Source organism: Herpailurus yagouaroundi, unplaced genomic scaffold (genome assembly GCF_014898765.1).
Source record: "Herpailurus yagouaroundi ecotype Mexico unplaced genomic scaffold, PumYag 77, whole genome shotgun sequence".
Taxonomy (NCBI): Eukaryota; Metazoa; Chordata; class Mammalia; order Carnivora; family Felidae; genus Herpailurus; species Herpailurus yagouaroundi.
In genome coordinates, this window is record NW_024412388.1 from 95,001,850 (window position 1) to 95,028,617 (window position 26,768).

At 52.8% G+C, this 26,768-nt stretch overlaps 1 protein-coding gene across 2 annotated transcripts; it reads left to right on the plus strand.

Moving 5' to 3' along the window:
• Positions 1 to 6,809: 6,809 nt before the first annotated feature.
• Positions 6,810 to 24,159, plus strand: LOC121018674 (chymosin-like). 2 transcript variants are annotated; one of them, XM_040457518.1, is made up of 9 exons: positions 6,810 to 7,158; positions 17,023 to 17,173; positions 18,020 to 18,137; positions 18,959 to 19,077; positions 20,244 to 20,443; positions 21,525 to 21,638; positions 22,393 to 22,537; positions 23,034 to 23,132; positions 23,887 to 24,159. In XM_040457518.1, the coding sequence occupies exons 1-9, from the start codon at positions 7,109 to 7,111 to the stop codon at positions 24,022 to 24,024; spliced, it is 1,134 nt and encodes a 377-aa protein (XP_040313452.1). In that variant the 5' UTR covers positions 6,810 to 7,108; the 3' UTR covers positions 24,025 to 24,159. The 2 variants fall into 2 exon arrangements, with proteins under 2 accessions (XP_040313452.1, XP_040313445.1); XM_040457511.1 differs by lacking the exon at positions 6,810 to 7,158 and adding an exon at positions 14,162 to 14,230.
• Positions 24,160 to 26,768: the final 2,609 nt, after the last annotated feature.

The following is a 26,768-nucleotide window of genomic DNA, read 5'->3' on the forward strand; positions in this document are numbered from 1 at the left end:
TTGGAAGTCCTTGTTACCCCATGGACCACAGGGACATTTGTTTCATTTAAATATTAGGGCACTTTGGGTGCCACTTGGGTGGCTCAGTCGGTTAAGCATCGACTGCTGCTCAGGTCACGATCTGGCGGTTGGTGAGTTCGAGCCCCGTGTCGGGCTCTGTGCTGATAGCATGGAGCCTGGAGCCTGCTTCGGATTCTGTGTCTCCCTCTCTCTCTCTGCGCTTTTCCCACTCACACTCTGTCTCTCTCAAAAGTAAAAAAAAAAAAAAAAAAAAAAAAACAGAAAAAAAAAAACCATAAAAAAAGAAAATATGAGTGCACCTTGGAGGAAAAGCCTGAGTGTTGCCCTCAGAAGGGATCAGAGTGACCACAGCACCTCCTCTTGTATGAGGCAAGAGAAAACTCCTGGACAAAGTAAGGGAACCTTTACTTTGGGGCTGAAGACTTGTGAGGAGGACTAAGTGGGTCTAAACAGAGAGAAACACTGATGAGTAAGAAGCCGTGGGCACAGTTCTGACAGAGACAAGGCGTGGAGGAGCCTGTGAAATTCTGTCACAAAACTAAGCCCTGAAGACTAAGTAAACAAACATGTTGAATGGCGGCTTGACATTTTCTTGTCATTTTGCATTTTGCTCTGTTGGCATTTCTCATGGAATTAGCAGCAAAGTTACCTTGCTTATGTTCTCTGACAAGTAGCACAGCACAGTGGTTCATAGCGCAGACTGTGCGAGTTTGAACTCTGGTCAGGCTACTTACTAGCTAGGGACTTTGGGCAAGCTACCAAACTTCAGTAACGACCTGTGTCCCCATCTGTAAAATGGCAATGATAATAATAGTACCTGCCTTTTAGGGTTGGTGTTTATTTATGTTTATTTATGTATTTTTGAGGGGGTGAGGGGCAGAGAGAGAGGGAGAGAGAGAATCCCAAGCAGGTTCCACACTGTTAGCACAGAGCCTGACATGGGGCTCAAACCCATGAACCATGAGATCATGACCTGAGCCAAAACCAAGTCGGACGCTTAACCGACTGAGTCACCCAGGCACCCCACTCTTTTGTTCCTTTATAAAAACATCTCGGACAGTCAGCACCGGGATCCCCCTGCCCAGTGCCTGCCCCTCTTGTAACCGGCTCACTAGGCCAACGTTCCCTGGAGGCGTCTCCTGGATGTTCCCCAGAATTGGAATGTGGTAGGAAGAAATTGCAGTTTGTCCAGATCGTGTTCTGTTAATATTACAAAGTTCAGAGGCACAGGTGTATGGAGGCAGAGCTCAGTAACAGCTCCGTTTGTGAACATAGATACCCAAATCTTATCTAAGTGCCTCTTAATACCTTGCTTAAACACATGAGTCAGTGTTTTAAAGCCAAATGAATGTTTGCTCAATATGGGCTATGATCTTAATACTGTGCTACTCAATCTCTTTTTTTCCTAGAGCATAAGGAGGGTGGGCTCTGAATTCCATCCTGGCTCTTCTCAAATTGGGTTCAGATTAAACCTGCCAAAGCATGTGTGTGCCTGGTACTGGGCAGATATCACCATAGCTGGTGGCTGCCCCCCAGGGGCGGGCAGTACTGGGAAATGTCATTTGCCCATAAACTTGCAGTTCCCAAGCTTCCCAAAGGAAGATGTCAAAATGATGAGTCTTGGAGACTAACCCCAACCTTTGGAGGAAATCAATTAGTCATATAATGAAGTTGTGATTGTCCTTCCAGGGGGTAGAGAGGCTAGTTTCCATTAGGAAAAGCTGCAGTCAAGCTAGGGTATGATCCTAAGGTTAAAACAATGACTAAGAGGGGCGCCTGGGTGGCTCGGTTAGTTGGGCATCCGACTTCAGCTCAGGTCATGATCTCACAGCTCGTGAGTTCGAGCCTCGCGTCGGGCTCTGTGCTGACACTGGGAGCCTGGAGCCTGCTTCGGATTCTGTGTCTCCCTCTCTCTCTGCTCCTCCCCCGCTTGTGCTCTGTCTCTCTCTCAAAAATAAATAAACATTTAAAAAAAATTAAAAACAAATAACAAGGACTAGCAAGATAGGAGGGGGCTGGAAACGGGTTGTGCGTGGCTATGCCTGCTCCTGCATCTGTCCAGAATTAGGTTTCAAAGGGGGCACTATTGCCCCCATGGAAACCTCCATCATCAGCGTGGCAAAACAGGAAGAGGAACGTGAAGACGGGGTGACAGTGGAACAGAGAGAGGAGACCCCTCTAAGGGGCTGTAATTTCTGCTCACTTCCAGGCCAACAGCTGGACCCACATCTGGATGCTAGAAAGCCCTGCAGGTGAGCAGACGTGCTCGGTGCCCCGAGGCCCGAGCCAGAAGGCAAACACATGTCCTGCCTGTGCTCCCCAGTCCCCCAGCTGGGGCCCAGCTGGGAAAGGGAGGGACAGGGATCTGACCCACCAAATGGGATGCTCCGTGTCTGGAGGGAGTGTTAGGGAGTCAGGCAACAGAAAAATGGGGCCCGGCCCTCGGCTAGGGGTCCCCTACTCCGGAACGTGCTGGGGGCAGGTATTTTAGTGAGTAGCGCCTTGGGCAGGCAGCCCACACTTGCTCCCGGGTGCACCCCTCAAACATTTGAGAGCCCACTGTGCCAGATGGATCATGTTAGTGTCCAAGAAGGGACACTGAGGAGAGACCCAGGTGCAGGCGCAGTGAGGCAGGGTCAGAGGGAAGACCTCGGGAGTGTTCTCAGGGGGAACTAAGCCCTGGGGAGGACACGGTCCCTGCCAGGCAGTCAGGCCCTGCTGGAAGCCGAGCTATCCAACCAGCCTGATGGCAGGGCCCAGGCGGTGGACGGATCGGGACGGCAGGACGGCCCATAGACAGCGAAGCTTCTCGTACTCCCGCTTTTATGTAATTTGGCCTTAATAAAGTACCCGGGGAATTGCCCTCGACAGGCCCCCTGGAAAAAGAACTATTGGGGAAAGAAGGTTCCGCAAGGAAATTGTGCGGCCCTACATTTAGCCCTTGCCACCCCCTGTAAAGACTCTTCTACCTAAAGGAAGGAGAGCTTCATATATTTCTCAGCCAAGGAAGGAACAAATGGATCTGAAAGCCCCACTCTGGCAACAAAGGAGTGTACCTATGGGCACAAGTTACTCCAACCCCTAGGCCCCCTTGGCCCCCAGGAGGCATTCCAGATGATGATTGAACCTAGTCGGTTAAAGTACAGAATGGTTCATTAGTTCCTAGGTGCATCGTCTCTCTGAGAATGTATGAGGCGTGGGTTCCTAAGGCCCTCTTGGCCCCCTCCTGGCACCTCGGACCGAGGTGAACACTTTTGTTCCTCAAGCCACAAGTGGTTCAGGGAAACAACTAAGAGGTCATGTCCCTGCAACTGTTCCACTTGAGGTGTTGGGAGATAGATGACCTTCATGAAAACGGCAAAGCAAATGCTTTCTAGATTATAGATAAACGTAGACACATAATGAAAATAATGTAAGAAATTAATCAATAAGCAAAGGGCAGGAGGAAACGTTGTGAGAAAATAACCATGTTATTCCTTAAAGGGTGATTACACATAGGAACATTTTTGGAATTAGGTAATGCTAGAAAACATAGACGATGCATGCTATAAGGAAATTGCTAGCAAATATAATGCCACGTTTGCCACAATAAAGCAGCCAGTTCAACACACTGCTGTTGCCTGTGTCCATTTTTATTTTTGTTTTATTTATTTATTTTTCACTTTTTCGCCGACACCGTCCATCCTTCGGGAACCCCTGGACCTCTGGAGCTGGACTCCAGCAAGGCCCCAGCTGGAGAAGGTTCTGGCTCCCTGCTGCAGTCCTGTGTGGACAAGATGGGCCTCCGGCCCCTAACTGGCAAGGGGCTGCTGTGAAATTACTCAGTGGTGCACTATCAGTGGTTTGCTCTCAGGATATTCATTTTCTCCCTCTCTGTAGGGCCTGTGGGTGCCTCTGTGCATTGGAAAGCCTGCTTATGGTCACCATGCCCCTGGACGGCCTTTGGCCTCCTAGAGACCCTGGCTGGCAGGGACATGCGGAGACAGCCTGATGGCAAAGTGGGTAGGCCAGCAGGGGCTTTGCTGGCTTTCCCAGGGGATGCCCTGAGCCCTTGGGCAGCTGAGGACAATCAGAGTGGGGCCCCCAGCCTCTCCTGCCCTCCTTCCCAGCCACTTCCCTCCCCTTCTCCCACCTGCTTTATTGTCTCCACGAGGTGCTCTGTCCTCTCCCTGCCCTTCCAGCTGGTGGTCTGATCCCTCCTGGTGGCACTAGGGCCAGGCTGCAGATTCTCAGTTCAGCTACCTGAGGGGTCAGGCAGCTCCCAGGGTCTGTTTCCATTCGTGATGTGGGGGGACAGTAATTCTCGCTGCCTCACAGGGTTGTCACGAAGAGTACCTTCCATGGTGGTGGCCAGCATCTTGTGGGTACCGAGCGTCCTGTGCCCCATCCCAGAGCCTCTGGATGGGAATTGCCAGAGAGGGGGCCTGGAAAGCCGGGGTTTTTGCAGCATCGAGAATGCTTGGAAAGGGATTAAGCAAGGAGACCCCAGTGACTCACTCTTCTTGGACTCTGCCCACCGCTTGCTAGCTGAATGACCTCAGGGAACCAGCTTCTCTACCCTCAGTTTCCTCCTGGGTAAAACAGCGTCCCCGCTAGAACTTACTTTGCAGGGTTGCTGTGGGGACCTAGCACATAGTGGATGCACGGTCAGTGTGAACTGTGATTACGGCATGGGCTTGTGGACAGAAAGTGCTCCGTCGGCTGGGATGCATTTCTCTTCTGTTTACGTAACGTGGGTTCTTCCCCCTTCAGGAGAGATGGTGTCTGCCCCGATCAGTCCCCAAAGGGCAAGTACGGAAACTGGACCGAGAACTTGGGGTGGAATAAAACAGCCGTGCCCATTCCTGCCTCTGACAGATCATGAAATGGGCCAGGTGGGAGTGAGGCCGACACATCCCCCTAAACCGGCAGGAAGCAGGCCAGACCCCCCCCCCCCTTTACCCATGCCCCTCCATCACCCTGCCTCCCAATCCACAATTACGGTCTTACAAAAAAAAAAAAAAAAAAAAATCTAAACACCACCCCAAATACACCCACCCAGGACTTCACTGCACACTGCAGCCCTCTTCATTCTGCAAACCACCCCATGGAGCCGGTCTGTTCAGTTCAAGGTGAAGATTTTGACTCAGGCTATTTATAATTCCCGCGATGGAGCGGGTGTCAATTTCAAAGCCGTCAGGCCAGATGTCGGGCTTGGAAGTTGAGAGGGAGACAAGCGTTATTATAAATTAATGTTGCCAGTGATGAATATTTGATATTTTTAACACACATTCACCTCAGAGGGAAAAATTCCTCTTTAATTAACGTGGCTGGATGTTGGGTGGTCCTCCCGTGGTCGAGGAGGGCTTGCAGAAAAATCTTTGGGAGTAGCTTTGGGCAAAGATCTGGCAGAAGAGAATGTCATCCTGAAAAAAAAGTGACACCTACAAAGACTTCCTTGTAGACCTGCCCCTTTAGGCTGAGACTGTCAGGGTCGGCAGCCGGCACTTCCTTCCCTCTGCCCACCCTTTCCTCTGTGCCTCTGGCTCCAGTTCTGGGCTGGTCCAGGCTGGAGAAAACACTGGCTCATACTAGAGACCAACACAGAGGGGCTCCCTTGTGGACCTGTCTTCCTTTGTCTGCATGGTGTCTAAACAAGGCTTTACCCTTATTTGATAATCGATATATTTCCCCCCAAAGCAGCATATTCCATGTCTCTTGGAAAATGGAAAGTTCTGGAACCTCTGGATTGGGTTCCCAGTTGACAGTAGTTTAGGCATACCTGAGCCCACCACTCGTCGGGGCCTCCACCTGCCTCTGGGGCTTGCATCGGGCCTGCGAATACTTTGTTTGGCCTGCACAGCGTTAGCATGCATCATGCTTAAAAAAGTTTTGGGAAGGGAATTAAATTCATTGCGTGTTTTGATATTTACTTTAAAAATTAGACTCTGAAACAATCTTCAGTGCCACACAGGCTCCTGTTATGTTACACGCCTAACCTGCAGGGTGGTAAAAACGGAGATTATTGGGGAGCCTGGGTGGTTCAGTCGGTTTAGCGTCCGACTTCGGCTCAGGTCATGATCTCACAGCTCGTGAGTTCGAGCTCGTGAGTCGAGTGTCGGGCTCTGGGCTGACAGCTCGGAGCCTGGAGCCTGCTTCTGATTCTGTGTCTCCCTCTCTCTCTGCCCCTAACCCACTCGCATTCTGTCTCTGTCTCTCTCAAAAATAAATAAATATTAAAAAAAAAAAAAAATTAAGGGGCGCCTGGGTGGCGCAGTCGGTTAAGTGTCCGACTTCAGCCAGGTCACGATCTCGTGGTCCGTGAGTTCGAGCCCCGCATCGGGCTCTGGGCTGATGGCTCAGAGCCTGGAGCCTGTTTCCGATTCTGTGTCTCCCTCTCTCTCTGCTCCTCCCCCGTTCATGCTCTGTCTCTCTCTGTCCCAAAAATAAATAAACGTTGAAAAAAAATTAAAAAAAAAAAAAAAGAAAAAAAACAAACCGGAGCTTATTTGGTAGAATCTCCAGCAGATGAAGTTTTTTGCACCGTCTCCCATACTCTTCTGAGTTACCCGCCTGGCCCATCGGCGTCTGAGACCGACCCCTTGCCGGTGTCGTTGAACCTCAAGTTTCTCGTCTGTTAAATGAGGCCCAAGCAGGGTGGAGTAGAAGGCTCTCGGGTTTTGGAATCAAAGCGGTTCTGGATTAAAATCCTGGCAACACCGCTCTGATGAGGGAGCTGGGTGAGCGACTTAATCCCTTTAAGCTCCATTTCTCTTCTTTGTGAAATATGGGTAACACTATGGACTCTGAATACTTTTGGTGGTGTTAGAGGAGAAGAGAATAATGCTAAGAGCTGGCATTTCCTGAGTGCCTGCTGTCTACCAGGCACTTCGCGGGGCCTCGGCGGTCATCACAAAAACCCTACGAGGTGGGAGATGTTTACCGATGAGGACCGTGAGGCTGGTGATCACAAAACAAAGGCGAAGCAGGGGCGCCTGGCACACGGTGGGCCAAAAGGACTGAGGGCCACGTTCTCCAGTTCTGAAAACCCTGTGGCTCAGGCCTCACATTCTTCCCTTTTTACAAGGATGCAGGGACTTGAGGAACCATGCCAGGAAGGGGCTGGTTTTCCAGATGCTCAAAGAGAGGATATGACAGGTAAAGTTGCCCATCTCACATGCAATGAGTTTTAATGTTTATTCATTTTGAAGGAGAGAGAGAGAGAGAGAGCAAAGCGCCAGCAGGGGCGGGGCAGAGAGAGAGAGGGAGACACAGAATCCGAAGGAGCTCCAGGCTCTGAGCTGTCAGCACAGAGTCCGATGCAGGGCTTGAACTCACAAACTGACAGATCATGACCTGAGCCGAAGTCAGTCACTTAACTGACTGAGCCACCCAGACGCTCCTCATCCAGTGAGTTTTAAAGAGATGTATATATCACATTTTATGTTTGGTTCACAAGAGTGTATTTCTTTTTACTTATAAGTAAATTTTATTTTAATTTATTTTTTACAATGTTTATTTATTTATTTTGAGAGTGAGCTAGCATGCAAGTGGGGAAGGGGGAGAGAGAGAGAGAGAGAGGAAGAAAGAGAGAGAGAGAGAGAGAGAGAGAGAGAGAGAGAATCCCAAGCAGGCTCCATGCTCAGCACGGAGCCTGGCACAGGGCTTGAGCTCATGACCTTGAGATCATGACCTGAGCCTATATCAAGAGTCGGACGCTTAACTGACTGAGCCACCCAGGTGCCCTGTGAATTTTATGTGTGAGCTGATCCCTCATCGCGGTTTGATCTGCATTTTCCTAATGATCCGTGATGTTGAACATGTTTTCATATGCTTGTTGGCCAATGTACATCTTCTTAAAATTTGTTAAATATTCGTTTATTTTGAGAGAGGGAAAGGGAGCAGGGGAGGGGCATAGGGAGAGGGAGAGAGAGAATCCCAACCAGGCTCTGTATGTCAGCACAGAGCCCAACGTGGCGTGGAAACTCACAAACCGTGAGATTATGACCTGAGCCAAAATCAAGAGTTGGATGTTCAACCAGCTGAGACACCCAGACGCCCCTAGTACATCTTCTTTGAGGAAATGTCTGTGTGAGTCCTTTGCCCTTTTTGTAATTGGGTTACTTGTTTTGTGTGTGTGTTGTTGCATTGTAGGAATTCTTTGTTATATATTCTGGTTATGAATCCCTTATCAGATATTTGATTTGCAAGTATTTTTCCCCATCCCAGAAGTTGCATTTACCACTCTGCTTGTAGTGTCCTTGGATGGGCAAAAGTGTTCAGTTTTCATGTAGTCTAATGTATCTATTTCCCTTCTTTTGTTGCCTATGCTTTTGGTGTCGTCTACAAGCAATCACTGCCAAATCCAAGGTCATGAAGTTTTTGAAGTTGAAATTTTGGACCAGGTCCTCCTTCCCAACTATTTAGAGATTCCTTAAAACTGCATTTATGGAGCAAAACATTCTCAAGATTCATGACGCTGTAATTCTGTTTCATCGTCCTGCAGTGGCCTCGTGTCCCCATGTCCATCTTCAATGTCCCGTTTGAGCACCACCTTGCCCTGTCATGATACGTAGGCCCCATGTGGAAGGCAGGCAGAGTTGGAAGAGGCCTGATTTCTACCAGAGGATCTTTTTGTGTTTTTTGAGGTTATTTATTTATTTTGAGAAGGAGAGAGAGAGAGAGAGAGAGAGAGAGAGAGAGAGACGATGCTCATGAGGGAGGGGCCCAGAGAGAGGGAAAGAGAGAATCCCAAACAGGCCCCTTGCCAGCACGGAGCCCGACTTGGGGCTCGAACCCATGAGCTACCGTGAGATCATGACCTGAGCCATACCAGAGAATCTTCCTGTCCCATCCTTCCTCTTTCCTGTTCTACTTTCTTCCTTTTTTCACCTTCCCGGAAGGGGATTTAGGGCCAGCTGGCCCCCACTTGTCTGTAGCCTCAGCTGAATGGCTTCCCCTGACATGGCCCCGGGCTGCCCGAGTCGCGGGCTCTGTTGCTGTTCGGTTTCCATCCTCTTCCTCTGGACACACTGGACGGCATGTATCAAATCCATAAATACGGAATGTCTTTGAAGAAGTACTTGCGTTACCTCGATCTTTAAAATCCCTTCATTCGGAAATAATTTCAAACACCCAGAAACCGTGCAAGGAAGTCCTGCACACCTTTACCCAGACACCTCATACGTTGACAGCTCGCCACCTTTGCTTTCTTCTCTTCTCCCTCTCGGCATGTTTTCTGGTCTCTTAGAAACCCTGTTAGAACTTGGGAGGCACGCTACTCCTTTACTTCAGTGTGTCCAACAATCAAGGGCATTTTCTTATGATTGCTAAAATACGAATCAGTATGAATATCAAAGCTGTGAACTTGGTGAAACTGACATCACTACAATACTATCGCTTGAAATTTTGACCCCGTCCTCCTCCCTGTCTAGTGATGCCTTAAATCTGTGTAAAGCAAAACGTGATCTCAAGATGCGCGACACAGTGATCTAGAGACCAGATTTGGCCAAGTGCCCAGAGTCCTGCATCAGTGCTGTGGACATTTGCCTTGACTCCTCCCTCCTTCTCCTCGTCTCCTTCCGGAGCTGGATGGGCTTCCCCAGGGCAGTTTGCTGTGACTAGTAATGTGCTCTGCTGTCGGCAGGGCAGGACCCCCACCCTGCCCTTCTCCCAAGAGGACCTGGCAGTTCCACAATTCATTGGACAGATGTTTCCAGGCCTTAGGGTGCTTACTGCACAACAAATAGAGGTGCATCTTTTGGAGGCTGGGAGCAGTTCTCCCCACAAAGTTATGCTGACTGGTGGACAGGCCAGTATATCCCTCACAGAGGTCACCTGGGGCAAGAAAGGAGAAGCGTAGGGAGTTTTACAAATGTTCAGGGTAGGCTTCTGATGCATTTTCTTGTTTTTTAATGTCTATTTATTTATTTAGAGCTTGAGCAGGAGAGGGGCAGAGAGAGAGAGAGACAGAGAGAGAGAGACAGAGAGAGAGAGAGAGAAAGAGAGAAGCCCAAGCAGGCTCCAAGCTGTCTGCACAGAGCCCAAGCTGGGGCTCAATCCCATGATCCCATGAGAGATCATGACCTGAGCTGAAATCAGGAGTCGGCTGCTTAACCGACTGAGCCACCTATGTGCCACCCCCACCTTTTTTTTTTTTTCTGATGCATTTTCCAGGTCTCTGCCCTCTCAAGGTCTTTCCTGGGTGAGCCTTTGCTGTTCCTCTGTTCTGTGTGAAGGACCCCAGGACCTCTTCATCTTCAGCCTGAGGCTTGTCAAGTGTGGGCACAAAGTGGCCGTCTTTGCCGATGTTTGGAATTTTGGTGCTGTGAGAGCCATGTGGTCAGGCTGAGAGGATGTGTGGTCAAGAGTCAAACAGACCCAAGTTTGGATCCCAGATCCCTTGTGAATTGCTGAGTAACTTTGGAAGATGGGTCGAGCTTTCTAAGCTCCTGTTTATTCATCTGTGAAATGGGTGGATGTATTTTAAATTAAAAACTTTTTTTGATGTTTATTTATTTTTGAGAGAGAGACAGAGCACGAGCCAGGGAGGAGCAGAGAGAGGGAGACACAGAATCCGAAGCAGCTGAAGGCTCTGAGCTGTCAGCACAGAGCTCGACAGGGGCTCAAGCCCACGAATGGAGAGATCATGACCTGAGCCCAAGTCAGATGCCTCATTGACTGAGCCACCCAGGTGCCCCTGATTTACGCTTTTAAAAAATTCTGTCATTTTCTCCTTTCTCTTTTCCTCAGGAAAAGAAGCGACGTCACTACCTTTTTTTTTTTTTTTTTTTTTTTTTTTTACCTCGAGGAAGATGTGGGCAGGGCAGAGAGCCAAGGCAACGTGTGGGATTTCCAGGTCAGGATGTTGTTGCCTGAAGCCTAAGCCCGTAAGAGAACTCAGGGTTCCTCAGAGGTTGTAGAAGGTAGAGGCAAGGGAGACAGGTGGGTCGTCAGTGGCAGGGACCTGGGGCCTGCTGGAGAGTCATGTGGGCTGAAGCATATCTGTGGAGCACTATGCAAAAATGACCAAGATTAACTTGCCCCCAGCCTGGAGGGTCGATGCCGAAATTCAATTGATTTCTTGAACAGGAGGTGAACAGATGCTTTGTACAGACCTGAGGTTCAGACCAGCAACATGAGCTTGTAAATCCCACATATCACCAAGGCTGGGGAATGACGTGGAACATTCAAGGTCACGCAATTGCAGTCGTTTACGACTCGTATTTATAGAGGTCTTAACACATGGTAGCACCGGACTGTCCTTTGATCCTCACACGAGCATCTCAGTGTCAGAAGAGGAAACTGAGGCATCAAGAAATGAAGGAACTTGCTCAAGGCCACAGGACCATGTGACAGACCCAGGACTGAAGCCCAGGATGGTCACACATGCACTTTCCAGAAGCCATGCTCCCTTGTCAACTGGCACCTTGCAGTGGGAGATGTGTGTCCCTTTGGATTTCCTCCTATACCACTTATCACAGAAGGGTCACACATGGGATCCGATCCGTCCCCACCCGACTGTGGGCTCCCCAGGCGTGGAGATGACACCAGCTCCATATCTCAGTGGCCATGGTTGGCACATAGAACTTCTCAAGTTATGAGTTGAACTGGCTTTGTTGCTGCTGATGTCTGAGTGGAGACCACAGGGTGGGCACCCAGGACAGGTTGTCCCAAGTCCCTGATTTTGTTTAGCCACTTTTGTTGGTTAGTCACCAGGCACAAAGAATGTAGACCAAGGTGGAGGGCGCCTGGGTGGCTCAGTCAGTGAAGCAACCGACTCTTGATTTTGGCTCATGTCATGATCTCATGGTTTGTGAGTTCAAGCCCCGTGTCAGGTCTGTACGGACGCACAGTGTGGACCCTACTTGGGATTCTCTCTCTCTGTCCCTCCCCTATGTGTGCTCTCTCTCTCTCTCAAAGTTAATAAGAAACTTAGAAAAAAATCTAGATGAAGGGGAGTTGTCCCCACCTGGTACTGGGTAGCCAGTGATGAAATCTTATCATGGTTTTTCTAAAAGCTTTTTGCAATTCTTGGCCTGCACCCATGGATAAGCAGTTCTAACGCTCTGTGCCATCTGGGGCAACGTTCCTGATAGAGTGCACTTGAATGCTGTTAGAATGATCTCAATCTCATGAGTAAACACGAAGCAACCAGTGCTAAGGGGTCTTTAGTTTTTGGCTTTGAGGGTCACCTTCCGATGGGAGGGATGGCTGAACCTGACCTCCCAGGCTCATTGTCCAGGACTGTTTGACACTGGGTCGGGCTGGGCCCCTGGTGACGTGGAGCAGAGTTGCTACAACGCTCCCACTTGGTGGTGTTGACCCTGGAAGGTCCCAGCCCCGGAGGATGGGCACAGGCATGGCCGTCCCAAGGGGTATCCGGCGGTCAGCAGGAGTGAGCTAGGAGCAGAGCCGGTCCAGACAGGATATTGCAAATTCATGAAATTGCCATAGAATGCCGGGCCCTGTGGGACATTATGTAGGGTGTCAGACCAGGGATCTGTGGCAGTTCAAGCAAGTCCCTCAACCTCTCTGAGTCTCTGTCTCCTCATCTGTAGCTCATAATAAAGATGTGACCTGTGGTGCCTCCAGAAGGGTAGGAAGACCATTCATTAACTCATTTGCTTAACCAAACGTTTAGTGAGCCTCTTCTCTGCCTCATGCTCCGTGCTGGGGTGAGGGAGGAAAGACCACTTGGAGGCAGGGTCACTGGGGCAGGACATACGACCCCGGCCTGGCAGGGCAAATGTCTTCAGGGAAGAAACAGGAAACATGGGGTACTGTTGAGCGGTGTTTTTTTTCTCTCTGCTTCCCTGGCTTTTGGAATGTCAGGGTGGGAGGGTGCCATGAAGATGTGCTCCTGGCCATGTCCTGGGGCACCGGGGGCAGCAGTGTCCTGGCCTTCTGAGCAGGATGGCTGGGTGTGGCATCTCATGGGACGGATCACATCTGGCTGTCTTCCTAAGTCCTTCCATAAAGCACTCGGGTCCCCCATCGATGGGCCTCCTGAGGCCCTCACGTCAAATGCAGGAAACTTCCAGGCCTGTCTCTCTCAGCGTGCCCCTGTGTCCAGGGCCCACGACATGCCTGCCTCTTTGGATACCCAGCCTGCCCTCTCTAGTCCACCCCCACCAGGCCTCCCTTGCTACCCTGATGTCTGTCCTGAAGGCTGTCGGTGGCCGGCCCCATGCTCTCCTGCCAACCCGTGGCCCTGCCTTATTCTGACTTGATCCTGACTTTCCAGTTTATAGCCTCCCCTCGTCCCAAGGTGTGGTCTTCTCTACCGCTTCTGTGGCTGAGTCTTTGTTTTCCTTTTGGCCCTCATTCTCTCTCAGGGGCCCTCCACTCATCACAAAGCCCCACATGTGTGTTTCGGGGAAGCTCTTCCTAGACCTTTGTGTGGACAAAGGTGCCGGCTCTCGGCCTAACCTGTTGCCTAAACCTGACCATCACGCCACATTTTCGGCCCTCCGTGTGTGCGCGGCACACGCCTGCCTCCCCTGCTCATCCTCGCCAGCCCTCCGTTGCTCAAGGGATCCGGCACCTATCCTGCCCTTCCCAACACCCTTCCAGCATGGAACCAGGGGCCACGGCCCTGACGGTGCAGGAGTGTTGGGCCTGCCGTCTCTCTTAGACCAGGGTGGCCAACTGAAGGAACATCCCTGCCTGGGCAGTGCACTGAATGCTCCCTGGAACACGGGGCTGGGAGGCCTGAGCCGGAGGATCCCGGGCAGAGCAGGCTGCTGGCTGTCTGTGAAGTCAGGCCCAGGCAGGAGAGGCAGCTCGGACAGGGGGAGGGGGGCTGCTGCGAAGAGGCCTCTTTACAGCCCGCAAGGTGGAAGGCGACACAGGTTTCCGGGGGTGGCCCTGCCTGGGTTCGCTCGAGAAGTCCCTTGTGGAAGGGGAAATCAGGTCAGGGAGGCCTCTGGGACATTCCCCAGCACATGTACACTTCCACTTTGAAGTCCCTGCGGTGGTGGAATTCGTGGCCCTTATCGGAGTGGGTGTTAGGTACTCTGGGTCCTATCTTAATGTGTTTGGGGAACAGCCCGAAGTCAGGGGGTTATCTCCGCAGCCTGGGCCTCCAGCCGGAGGGGACGGGGCTCGCTCTATAAAGGCTGTGGGAACGGGCACCGGCTCGAGCAGTGGCCAGCCCATCGTCCAGGATGAAGTGTCTCGTGGTGCTACTTGCAGTCCTGGCTCTCTCCCAGGGCAGAGAGATCACCAGGTGGGTGTCAGGCCCCAGGGGGACGTGGGGGAAGGGCGTCAGGTGTATCTGCTCCCGGTGGGTCTCTCCTGGGCTTCCCCTCCTTGCCCTGGGGAATCTTCTGAGGAAATGCTGCAGGTTCCCAGGAGAAGCGCTACACCGGTCTTGCCTTTGCATCTGGGATCCTTTCCTCTGAGTGAGCCCCACCACTGCAGGGTGCGGTGGCCAAGGACCGGGGCTCAGAGGGGACAGCCTGCGGGATTAAGGGGATGGTTTCTGGAGTCAAATTGCCTGTGAGTTGATCCCCAGCTCCGTCAGTAACCTGACTCTCTGCGTCCCATTTCCTCTCCTGCTATAAAACGAGGGTAACAGAAAGCATCTATCTCACAGGGTTGGCACGCGGACTATATGAGCTGGTGTTTGTAAAATGCTTTGAATGGCGTTTGGCGCGTGATGAGAGCTACGTATGCATTTCTTTTTTTTTTTTTAATTTTTTTTAACGTTTATTTATTTTTGAGACAGAGAGAGACAGAGCATGAATGAGGGAGGGTCAGAGAGAGGGAGACACAGAATCGGAAACAGGCTCCAGGCTCCGAGCCATCAGCCCAGAGCCCGACGCGGGGCTCGAGCTCACCGACCTCGAGATCGTGACCTGAGCCGAAGTCGGACGCTTAACCGACTGCGCCACCCAGGCACCCCTGAAACGATTTTTAAAAAGTAATCTCGACACCCAATGGGGGGCTCAAACTCACGACCCTGAGACCAAGAGTCACACGCTCTCCTGACTGAGCCTGCCAGGTGCCCCATAACTGATATTTCTTTTTTTTTTTTTTTTTTAATTTTTTTTTTCAACGTTTATTTATTTTTGGGACAGAGAGAGACAGAGCATGAACGGGGGAGGGGCAGAGAGAGGGAGACACAGAATCGGAAACAGGCTCCAGGCTCTGAGCCATCAGCCCAGCGCCTGTCGCGGGGCTCGAACTCATGGACCGCGAGATCGTGACCCGGCTGAAGTCGGACGCTTAACCGACTGCGCCACCCAGGCGCCCCCATAACTGATATTTCTTGAGCTGCTTGCTACCAGGTGCCAGAAACTTGGTTGGATATTTACCTCTGCTGCCGCGAATCCTCCTGGATTAGGTAGATAGTATTATTTGCATTTTACAGATGAGGAAGCTGTTGTTCAGGGAGGATCCCTGAGCTACTCAAGACTGTGAGGCTCATAAGGGAGGAGCTAGGACTTGGTCCCAAGCAGACTTGCACTCTTACCACAAAATCATGCTATCTCTGGTTTGAGCCTTATCCCAGGTCTGAGCCTTGTCGAGCCCCGGGACTGGGGGAACCTGGACCCATCCCTGGGAAGCTGGATCCCTAAAAAGGGGTCAGGGTGGCTTTGACCAGTGGAGCGCCTCATGGTCCTTGAAAGTGAGGCTCTTTAGAGTGCCAGACATTTGTGGGGGGGGCGGGGGCTCTCAGTGCAAAAACTAGGGGCAGCGCTGGGGGAGTCGGGGTTTCCACGGTGAGCTTCCTGGTCTCTGTGTGGGGCAGTGGGCTGCAGGCGTCCCTCAGAGGGAGGCTCTCTGGGACCTCGTGCTGGACACAAGAGCTCAGTGGAGACATCGGGACACAGGAAAGGGCAGCTGTGGGCTTGGTCTTGGGAGCTCAGACTAGCTTCCTTCCTTTTGGGCTTACGTCCTTTTCTATCATCAGAGACAAAGGCTGAGAAACAATCTCGAGGACCTTTTATTTCTGTTGGGTGGAATTCACACCTGAGGGCTGGGGAAGAGAGGCACCAGAGGAGAGACCATAATTCACACACAGGCCTGTTCCATATGGGATCCGCCTGGGATGTGAACAACACGAGAGAACCCATTTTTTGTTTTATTTGACTGCTGCCATTTTATTACTCTCAAAGCACTTTCATGGCTGTGGTCGCCACTCGTCCTTCAGAGGACGAGGTTCACAGAGGAGGACCGCATGGCCCTTAGAGCTGAGGGACCCCGGGATCATCTGGCTCCATTCCTTCAAACTACTGGAGGGGGGACCTGGGAGCCAGAGAAGTGAAGCTATGGTTGGCCAAAGGCAGGGCTGGAGAGAGGAAGGAGTTCACCCCTTATGCTGAGACCGAGCTGAAACTCAGAGGGTTTTGGGGAGCGACCCAAAGTACCACAGCCTGTAAAGCTGGGTTTCCTTCATGTTTCCCCTCCAAACTCCCCAAGCAAACTCATATTGCTTCCATCATCCAACCCCTAAACTCTAGAAGCTCCCTTGAGGTCCACGCTCTGTACTGAGACCCTTCAAAGACTTTCCACGCACTTCAGGCCACCCAGAGAGCCAGTCACAGGGGTCACAAGGGTGGAGCGCTCTCACAGAATTTAGCAGGGTGTGGGGGACATCATTTCCTCTCTAGACAGCATGTCCCAGCGGGGGGCAGAGACTACCCCTGTGCCCCATACAGTGTCTGACACATGGTAGGTAGACAGTAAGAATTTGGAGACTGAATGGATGATATTGGGTCTCTCAAACCTTGGAGTTACAGTATTCACTAGCAAGCTATGAAATACATTCACTGAGTCTCTGGCAGCATTAAAAAAGAGAAAGGAACAGGGAATATCAGAGTGCGTTGTATTTAGTAAGGGTAGGCGCTGATTTGTGAACTGATGTAGAATACAATTTTTACTTTGAGTTATGATATAAAAAAAGAAAGTGGGGGAGTAGCTTACGGAGCCCAGAGCCTCTGGGCACCTTCTGGGAGGCCAGGCAGCTCTGGGGAGATGCCCCCCGGCATCATGAATTCTCCCCCGTCTCCTCAGGGTCCCTCTGCACAAGGGCAAATCGCTGAGGAAGGCCTTGAAAGAGCACGGGCTGCTGGAGGACTTTCTGAAGGAACACCCATATGGCATCAGAAAGAAGTACTCCAACTTAGACAAGGAGCCCAACGAGCCCTTGGCCAACTTCTTGGACGTAAGTGGCTCTGCCCACCTTCCGGTAATGCTTCTCACAGAGTGTGATGGACGCCCCCTCCCGGACCCGGCCTGTTTCCCACTTCAAGGAATCATGGAGCCCTGTGGGCTATGGAGGCCATGTCCTTGCCCCTCAGTCAGCTCTGCGGTGGGCCAGCGGACCCGGCAAAGGCAGGGCTCTGAATGTCACCCCCGGAAGGGTCTGAGTTCAGGCAACCTGCAGAAAACATCCCTTGGGGGACCATAATCTGCTCCCAGGTGCACCCCCATGCCTTAGGAAACCCATGACTTCATCCGGGCTGGGCAGGGATGGGGTACTGGTACCCATGTGCCACCGCCTAGGACGTGACAGGTACGCCCCTTGTGCCCTCTTCCTTTCTGGAGCCTGTCTCTTCCTCATCTGTCATCTGTCACTGCAGTAAACAGCCTTTTGTTTCCAGGGCTCTCATTTCCTTATCTAGGTCATGCTGGCCCCCCCCCCCCCCCCCCCACCCCGCACCGGCCCTAGTTCTGACTCATGGGGAGGCTGGCAAGGTGGCATGGCAGGGGCAGCTTGGGCTGGGACTTGGGGGTCTGTACCTCGCTGGTGCCCCATCTTTATGTCCCTGCCCCCGGCAGGAGAGCCCAGTCTTCCTGCCAAGAAGGGCCCACATTTTGATCTAATGTCTGAGGCTTGTGGGAGGGGCCAGGCGATCGCGGCTCGGGTAGGAGCCAGCGTGGCAGCTGGAGGTGAAGAACCCTCCCCAAGGACCCTCATTCCCCCTTCCCCCCTTTTCTTGATGCCAAACATCGACGCTCACCCCTATGCTGTGCTCTCCACCCCTGACCCCGTGCTGTCTGTCCCCAGTGTCAGTACTTTGGGAAGATCTACATCGGGACCCCGCCCCAGGAATTCACCGTGGTGTTTGACACCGGCTCCTCAGACCTCTGGGTGCCCTCTGTCGACTGCAAGAGTTACGCCTGCAGTGAGTGACCTCCCTTTCTGGCCCGCCTCTCCAGGCTCGGACCCCAGGGCCCCTCTGCCAGCCACGGTCAAGGTGCTGGGCAGGGGGAACGTGGGTGCAGGAGAGCTTGCTCTGACGTTCCCAGCCTCCCGGTTGCGCCCCATCTCCTGGTTCAGCCCTTCCAACCGGGCCATGGATTGGGAAGGTGTGCAAATCACGGGTCTAATGTGTAAAGCACCAGCTGGAAATTAGGGAGGCTTAGGCTATTTATTTACTTATTTATTTAGTCTCCATCAGGAGCCAAGGCAAGCTGCTGACCCTTCTGGGTCCTCGGTTTTCCTTTCTATAAAACGGGGCTATTATATGCCAGTGGGTGCCTGGAGAATGAAGTGAGAGGGTCTTACTGTTGATGATGAGTAAACAGCTAATACGTGCTATTAATTTATTCCTGCAACAATCCTGGGAGATTGGTGCCCTCTCTACCTCCATTTACCAGAGGAGGAAACCAAATTTCAGAGAAGAAAAGAGTCTTGCCTAAGATGGCAAAGCTGGAAAAAGTCAAATGTCCATGGAAACCACAGGGATGGCTTTTTGCTTTCCTGTTTCATTTGGAAGCTACACGGGTAGCGCCGGGGGTCAGAGAGGTGGGTCGAGCACCAAAGAATAATTTTCTTTACTAAACTGTGTGGGATCCAGAGAGAATGGGTGCTTGTTTTCAGCAGAGAGAATGGTTAGTATTTAGACCATATTCTAACAGGGCCTGGTGAGGGTCTCAGCCCTGGCTGACACTGTCCACTGGTGAGAAGATTCTGTGGGCCTCGCTAACCCTGGGTCTGTTTCAGAAACCCATCATCGCTTTGACCCATCCAAGTCCTCCACCTTCCAGAACCTGAACGAGCCCCTGTCCATCCAGTACGGCACCGGCAGCATGCAGGGCTTTCTGGGTCTCGACACCGTCACTGTGAGTGGGGCTTTGGGTCAGCAGGCACTCACCTTTCCTCCCCAACCAGCCGCTTCACCACCTAGATGCCCAGGCTCTGGTGAGCTGTCCCTCCAGCTGCGGCTGAGAGGCCCTTTGGATCCTGTCCTCCCCCCCACCAACCGGTGGCCTGGTGGGGATTTAAAATCCGAGAGGGATTTTAGCCAGCAGCTGCTGTGGCTCGACCTTCCCTTCCTCCCTCCTCTCCTTCCCATGCCAACCCCCAGAGTCCTCTTGAGAGGCTTCTCCATGCCTACTTTCCATCTTCCCAATCTTCTTCATCTATGCTTGCCATAATTGGTCCAGGATCCCCAGTCTGTGCCAGCACCGAGCTCTCTTCAGTGTCGCCCGTGTGATCTCACTGGAAATGTCGTTCTTAGGAAGGTGCTATTATCCCCTTGTTCAGAGGAGGAAGCGGAAGCTCAGAGGAGCCAGTAACTTGCCTGAAGTCACACAGCTGGGAGCTGAGTGTCAGAACCCCGCCTCCCAATCTTTGAGCGGTGCCCTTGGCTTGGCCTCCTTCAGTCGCCCTGAAGGACGAATCCCCTGCCCAGGTGTCATGGAACAGCATACTCTTTCGCATCAGAGAGCACCTGTGCCCTGTGGACAAGGGTTCCCCTGTCTGTTGCCACTTTTTGGCTTGTAAAGTACTCGACACAGGGGTGGGCACACAGTAAGGGCACAATACACATTAACTTCCTTGTCTCTTTCCTCACCCACTATCCAAGATTAAGCGGCATCCCTCCATGATTTTCACCTCAATCTTCCTTGAGTCCTTTCTGGGTCTGGCTGAAGGCTCTTTTGCTTTGAGCCAAAAGGGAGACACGGCTCTTCTCCATTGACAGTCCTGTCCTCAGCCTCTCTCGTAGGCAGGACAGGTGCCCACGCAGCTCAGGCCTCCCCAAGAATCAGCAGCACCAGGCGGCAGGGGCCCAGAGCCTCTTCCTCGGTCCCCGGCTTCATTGGACCAATTCCCTCAAAACCACAGCGCAGAGCTGGGAAAGGAGGGCTTTTCTTTGCTCGAGTAACTACATTACCTGGAGGAGGGAGGGCGAGCCCCAAGGCTGATCCTGATACCCACTTGCCCTGGGATCTTCCTGCCTCTGGCTGAGGGGCCCTTGGTGGAGGTCACTCTGCTTCTCTTACAGGTCTCCTCCATCGTGGACCCCCAGCAGACTGTGGGCCTGAGCACCCAGGAACCTGGCAACGTCTTTACCTACTCTGAGTTCGATGGGATCCTGGGGCTGGCCTACCCCTCTCTGGCCTCCGAGTACTCAGTGCCCGTGTTTGACAATATGATGCAGAAGCACCTGGTGGCCAAAGACCTGTTCTCTGTTTACTTGGACAGGTAGGAGCTGTCCCCAGGCAGGGTCAGACGTCCACAGCCCAGCAAGGTCTCTTGGCTGAGGAATGTCCACCCCTCTGGGACACGGCAACTCAAGGGTGGTGTCCAGAATCCAAGGAAACCTCTCCTTGTTTCCAGGCAGACCCAACTTCTTGTCCCAAAGTCCCCCACATAGCCATTGATACAGACAGAGTCCATTGGACCAACATTTGACTTTGATTTCTGGCATTTAAAAAACGAAGCCTGACCCCATCTCTGCATGGGGGCATTTTTTCTTTTTAACATTTATTTATTTTTGAGACAGAGAGAGACAGAGCATGAGTTGGGGAGGGGAAGAGAGAGAGGGACACACAGAATCTGAAGCAGGCTCTAGGCTCTGAGCTGTCAGCACAGAGCCTGACGCCGGGCTTGAACCCATGAACGATGAGATCGTGACCTGAGTTGAAGTTGGATGCTCATCCAACTGAGCCACCCAGGCGTCCCCACAGACTTTTAGAGTAGGCTCCAAAGGAGTCCAGTCTTCTCCTTTCACTATGAAGGAAACTGAGGCCTGGGAGGGACGATCACCCCAGGAACTGGTGGCTAAGTCATACCTGTGTCTCTCTTTCTGTCAAAAATAAATAAACATTAAAAAAAAAAGTAGCAGAGGGGGAATTCAGTGACACTGCAGTGTGCCCATGTTTCCTGGCTGAGAGAAGAGCCCCGGAGTATGTGGAACCTTGTTGAAGACTCTCTCTTCTACTTGTAGCCAAAGGCCTGGGGGCAGGGGGTGGGCACAGGGGGACCCCTGAGGGTGACCTGAGCAGAGCCCAGTGGTCATGTGACCTGTGTGGTGGTCATTTCCTGACCTCCCCTCGGGAGGCAGGTGCTGCCTCAGGGGGGGGGGCTTACAGAGCTCAGAGAGAGGATGCTGCAGCTGTTATCAGGGAAAAGCCCCGAAGAGCGGGGAGGCCGGGAGAAAGCATCTGAAGCCTTTGGGGTGGAGGTGGGAGTCGAGGGCAGGGTGGACAGGAGGGCCAGGTCTCAGTGGCATCTGCCCCTGGGTGGGGATGCGGCGGCCCGTCACCAATTTCCTTGGTTTCAGGAATGGCCCGGGGAGCATGCTCACGCTGGGAGCCATTGACCCCTCCTACTACACAGGCTCCCTGCACTGGGTGCCCGTGACCGTGCAGGAGTACTGGCAGTTCACCGTGGACAGGTGAGTGAGCGGCAGCCCTGGGCCCCAGCCACGGGGTGGTTCCGGGTGTGGGGATGGGAGGGCCTGGGGATCAGCCCGGGAGGCTCTGAGAAGGCCTGCACACCGTAGCTTGTAAGACCATCACAACAGATTCTGAATTAGATGCTGCCAAGGCCAATGACCTTTGCTGATGAGCACGCTGGACATTCACTGATGCTTCATTCTTAAGAGTGCTGCACTAACTGAGCACTTACTACCTGCTAGGCATTGGGATGAGTGATAATAGGACCGTCTCGTTTATTCCTGGTGAAAACCCTATGAGGTGGTGCCATTAGTAATCCTCATTTTATAATTTACTGACCTCAAGTCTGAACCTCGTGACCATCCCTTGAGGAAGTCAAGGAAGGAGGGGTTGTGACTCCATTCTGTGGATGAGAAGCCGGAGTTCAGGAAGGCTGGGTGACTTGTACAAGATTTGCAGCAGGTGGATGGCGGGGAGAAAATTTGAAACCAGATCTTTAGGCGACTTGTGCAGGACTCATTCCACCCCGACTCCAAAGTCTTGCCATGTGATTTTACAATTTTTTGACGTTTCTGTCCCACAGAAGGTGGGGCAGCCTTGACTTAGCTAATGACTTGGGAGAAAATGGTTTCAGGTCTTTTCTATGAGCTCTGGAAGTGGTGCTTGGGCTTGCCCCCTGCCCGAGGATCCTGGCAGGGGAGGGAGGGTTAGATGCTGGACGTGCTGCGAGGCTGTCCTGTTTCCACTCTGCAGGGTTACGGTCAATGGCGTGGTGGTGGCCTGCGATGGTGGCTGCCAAGCCATCCTGGACACAGGCACCTCCATGCTGGTTGGGCCTAGCAGCGACATCCTCAACATCCAGACGGCCATTGGAGCCACCCAGGACGAGTTTGGCCAGGTGAGGCCGGGCCCATTTCCCCCGAGGGGCTGGGATTTCTCTGAACACCTTCACAATGGCCTTCCAGCTCCGCCCACCACTGTCGTTGAGGCTCTCACGTCTCATGCAGCTGCAGCGGCCAAGGTCTGGCCTCCGGGTCTCCAGGAGGGCCGTGCATCCCCGAGCTCTGCTGCACCTCCTTGTTCCTTCACCACCCCTGCTTCCTCCCTGACAGCTAAGAGCTCCCAGTGTCCTGGCTGAGACTGGAGGGGAAACACTGAGGCCAGTCCCTCTGTCTCAAGCTGGGGTCTGTCCCTGCACTGACTGACAGCAGGTCCTCGTCAATGTGACTCTTGAGGCCTGAGAGAGAATCTCCCTAGAGTCCTCTGGGTGGGCAAGCCTCTCCCCACCGCTTGGCTCCAGTGCAGAAGAAGGGGCTGTGCCTGGGCCCTCCTCTGCCTCTTCCAGCCAGATCACATCCCTTGCCCATCTAAGAGGACCTCCTTCTGGTCTTTAGTTTGACATCAACTGCGGGCAACTGAACAGCATGCCTATGGTGGTCTTTGAGATCAACGGCAGGAAGTACCCACTGCCCCCCTCTGCCTACACCAGCCAGGTATGAGTCTCAGGAGAGGAAGCCTGGGTTCACCCGGCACCCCTTCTCTCTCCTGGCAAGTCAGCGAACTTCTTTGGTGGCGTGGCCCAGATGGAGAGTGTGGGAGGTACATGTAGATCAACCGGCCTTTCTGAGTGGGGCCCTGTTGTCCTTGGGCCTCACGTGTGGCTGTTATGGCCTCATCCTGGGAGACATGGGGTGGAGAGAGCCCAGCGGCTTGACGGAGGGTGGGGTAGGCAGGACCACAGCTCCCTGTGGGAACCTCCATCCACTGTTCTAGCTTCTAAGCCCAGGGCTCTGGAGCTTTGTCCAGGATTTTTGTGGATAGCCTGGGCTTTGTGGGGACCCAGCCCTTATCCCCCCCTGACCCACTGGCCTCAGCTTTGGTCTGGCCTTGAGTATATACAACTAGTAAGGCCTTGGGGCCCCCCCGGCCTGGTCTAGCTGGTCCTCAGGGCAGTAGGTGCTAAGAGGAGGGCTGGAGGCTAGATAGAGAGCACAAGTGAGGAGGAGCGGGGTCAGGGGACCATCCCAAGCCATCTTGCATTACATCACTTGATTTTCTGAGTATCCGTTTTTTCACCTTGTTGAGCGAGATGAGTCTGATACTTGTCTGCTTACCTCGGAGGGTGATTTCAAGGATGACAGGAAATAATAACTGAGAGAGTAATTGTGGGGTGTGGTAGGGGAGACTTGCCATCGGATGTGGTGACTGTGGTTGGGACCAGCTTCATCTCAGCCTTGCCTTTCCCAGGATCTGGGCTTCTGCGCCAGCGGTTTCCAGGGTGAGGGCGACGACCCGCTGTGGATCCTGGGAGATGTCTTCATCCGGGAGTATTACAGTGTCTTTGACAGGATCAACAACCGCGTGGGGCTGGCCAAGGCCATCTGATTGCACCGCCGACCGTGGAACACGCATGCACTCCCTAAGCACACATGCATGTGCACACACACACACGCACACACGCACACATATGGACCAGGTTTTCTGGCAGATGGTTCCCAATAAACACCATATCGCTGCAAAGTGTGGCTTCTGTGGGGCCAAAGCCCTGCGCCCTTGTGGGGGTGGGGAGTGACTGTCATGTGGTACGTCTGGCAGCATTGGGGCTTCGTGACTGGGGGAGGGTTCAGGACCTTGTTGGTGGGTGGAGACTTTCACAAGGGAATTGGTCACTTCAAGCTTAGGCCAGGTAAAACCAAGGCACGTCTTGCCTCTCTGTTCTCTCACTCTAGATCTTTCTGGGGAAAGGGTACAGTAGGGGAGACCTTTGCAAGATGAGGCTGGTCCCTGAGGAGCAAGGGGTGTGGGGCTGAGGAGAGAAAAGCTCTAAGTCCATTAAGAAAAGGGCCTTGGGGTATTTTGAAGAAGACAGTGGGGTAGACAGAAGGCACGTGGGAAGATCTGAAGGTCCTGAGGTTGCCATTAACCTTGGGGAAGAACCACAGCTAAGAGTCCCATCCTCAGTCTTAGAGGCTCTGAACTTGATCCACCAGCACGTGGAGAGTGGCTCCATCCCTGGGACAGACCCACGTCCAAGGGCTCTCAGAGGCTGCCAGTCAAAGCTTACACCAGTGCTCAGTGCTGACTGCTAAAGCTGAGTGAAGACCCCCTAGTGCTCAGCCAAGACCCCAGCAGTCGGTGGCCAGACCACTCCTGCTCCCAGGTTCTTGAAGCTTCTTTCTAGAAACAGAGAGGCCGCATGGAAAATAGAGATACCAGAGGGTTAGAACAAAGGGATCCAGGTGGATTTAAGTGGTTTTTTCACTTATGCTACCTTGAGACCATATGGGGGTCAGGCAGACAAGCTTCCTGGGGAGATTTCAGTGCTCAGAGCCCTTTGACGGACTGCAACAGTGCTCTGCTGATCTGCAAATGTTTGCTCCCTCGACCCTCCTTCCTTTTTCTTTGGGCCCCTTGTCTTGGCAGCCTCCCAACAGGAGGCAGTATAATTGATCAGGCTTCTGTTTTCTAAACCACAGCCAGTCTGGCCCCCCATTTTGGGACTGGGCTTCAAGTCACACCTGTAAGTAGCTGAACTCTCAGAAGGCGTGGAAAGGGAGCTGGGGCCGGGTTAGCATCTAGGTCCCGCTCCCGCCCTTCCTAATCCTGACCACACTTGCCCTGCAGACAGCTGAGGAGCAAGTGAGTCACACAGCAGTCTCGGAGAGCTTGATGCCTCGGATTTGGCCAGGACGCTTCACAAAGGACAAAGGAGACTGTGCTTTAGGAAGAGGAGTGGGGAGAGGGACTTGGCAGACCAGATCCTGTTAACAGGCTCCCCCGGGGCCATCTCTTGGGGTCTTTCTCAGCTGTATGCAAAGCCAAAGAAGATGAGGAACCCAGGGCAGTGGAAATGTTGTCCCCAGTGCCTTTGTGGGTCTGTGGAGGAGCAGCCAGCACGGGGCCCCGGAAACACCCAGTGGTTTCTGGCAGGAAAGGAGCGGAATTGGACTGTGGGGGCCTACATGGAGGAGGAAGGGCTCAGGCGGCAGCCCCAGCTGAGCCGAGGAGCCTGGGGTGGGTTGGTTGGGGCAGAGGCTACGGGAACACATTCCAGGACTTCAAGAACAGAGGATGGGCCTTGGGGTTTGGTTCCTACAAGGTCAGGGAGGACAACATGGCGTCAAGGAGTGAGTTCTGGCTTTGGGCGACTTTGCCAAGCCTCGCTTTTCTCATCCAAGACCAATACTGTCTGTTTGCCAAGCATGAGACAGAACTGGGCCACATTCATTATTTTTAGGCTTCTTGTAGATTAAAAAAAAAGTCCCGAACAAGCTCACGAAAATTGTGTCATATTTTAATGGCTTACACTTAGCAAATTGCATTTTAAACATCCAGACTTCCATGAGAGATCATGTGGAAAGTCTCCACATGATGATTTTCATAAATGGGAGGCTTAGACCGAATGGCCCCCCACTGCTGGCCCTAGCCCACTGGACCCCGGTGGCGGTCCCTGTCCTAGGTGGTTAGTGGCCAGTCCCTCCCTAGGGTTTCTCCCCGCTGCAGAGAATACCCTGCTGGAAAGGTTCGCCGCCCTCCGACCCCTTTGTTCAGTTTTCACTTGTCCTTCAAACCTCAGCTGAGTGCAAATCTTTCCAGGATGCTCTTGACCAGGCTGGGTTGGTTCCCTCCTGTGCGCCCCCTGTGCCCCGTGCTCTCCTTATCACAGTGCTTAGCGTTCTAACACTTATTTGCCGTCTGTCCCCCTCACCGACTGGGGGCTCCCTGAGGACAGACACTGCGTCTCTCATTTTGATATCTTGGGTACCTAAACCATAGAATGCCTTCATCAAGTGTTGTTGATATGAATAATATCATCAATGAACGAATGAATGATTCAATCAGTAAGGTCCTCAAGAGTTGCACTGCTCGCTGCTGGTCTCCCCCTTTTCTCTCGGATCCTTGCAACCACCCACCCACCCACCACACTCGGGCCCTCTCTGCATCTTCTCCCTCTCGTTGCTGAGCAAGCAATGCTCCCCCTTCTTTGCTGTCCCTGGGGAATGGCTCACCTTCAGTGGGACAATGAAGGGGCAGAAGGCAGCCGCCGCTGCCTCCAGGGCTTTAAGGTTCTGCCGGAGGGGCCCACACTGGGCTCTGCACCAGGCCCCGCTCTCTGGTGGGGGGGGGGG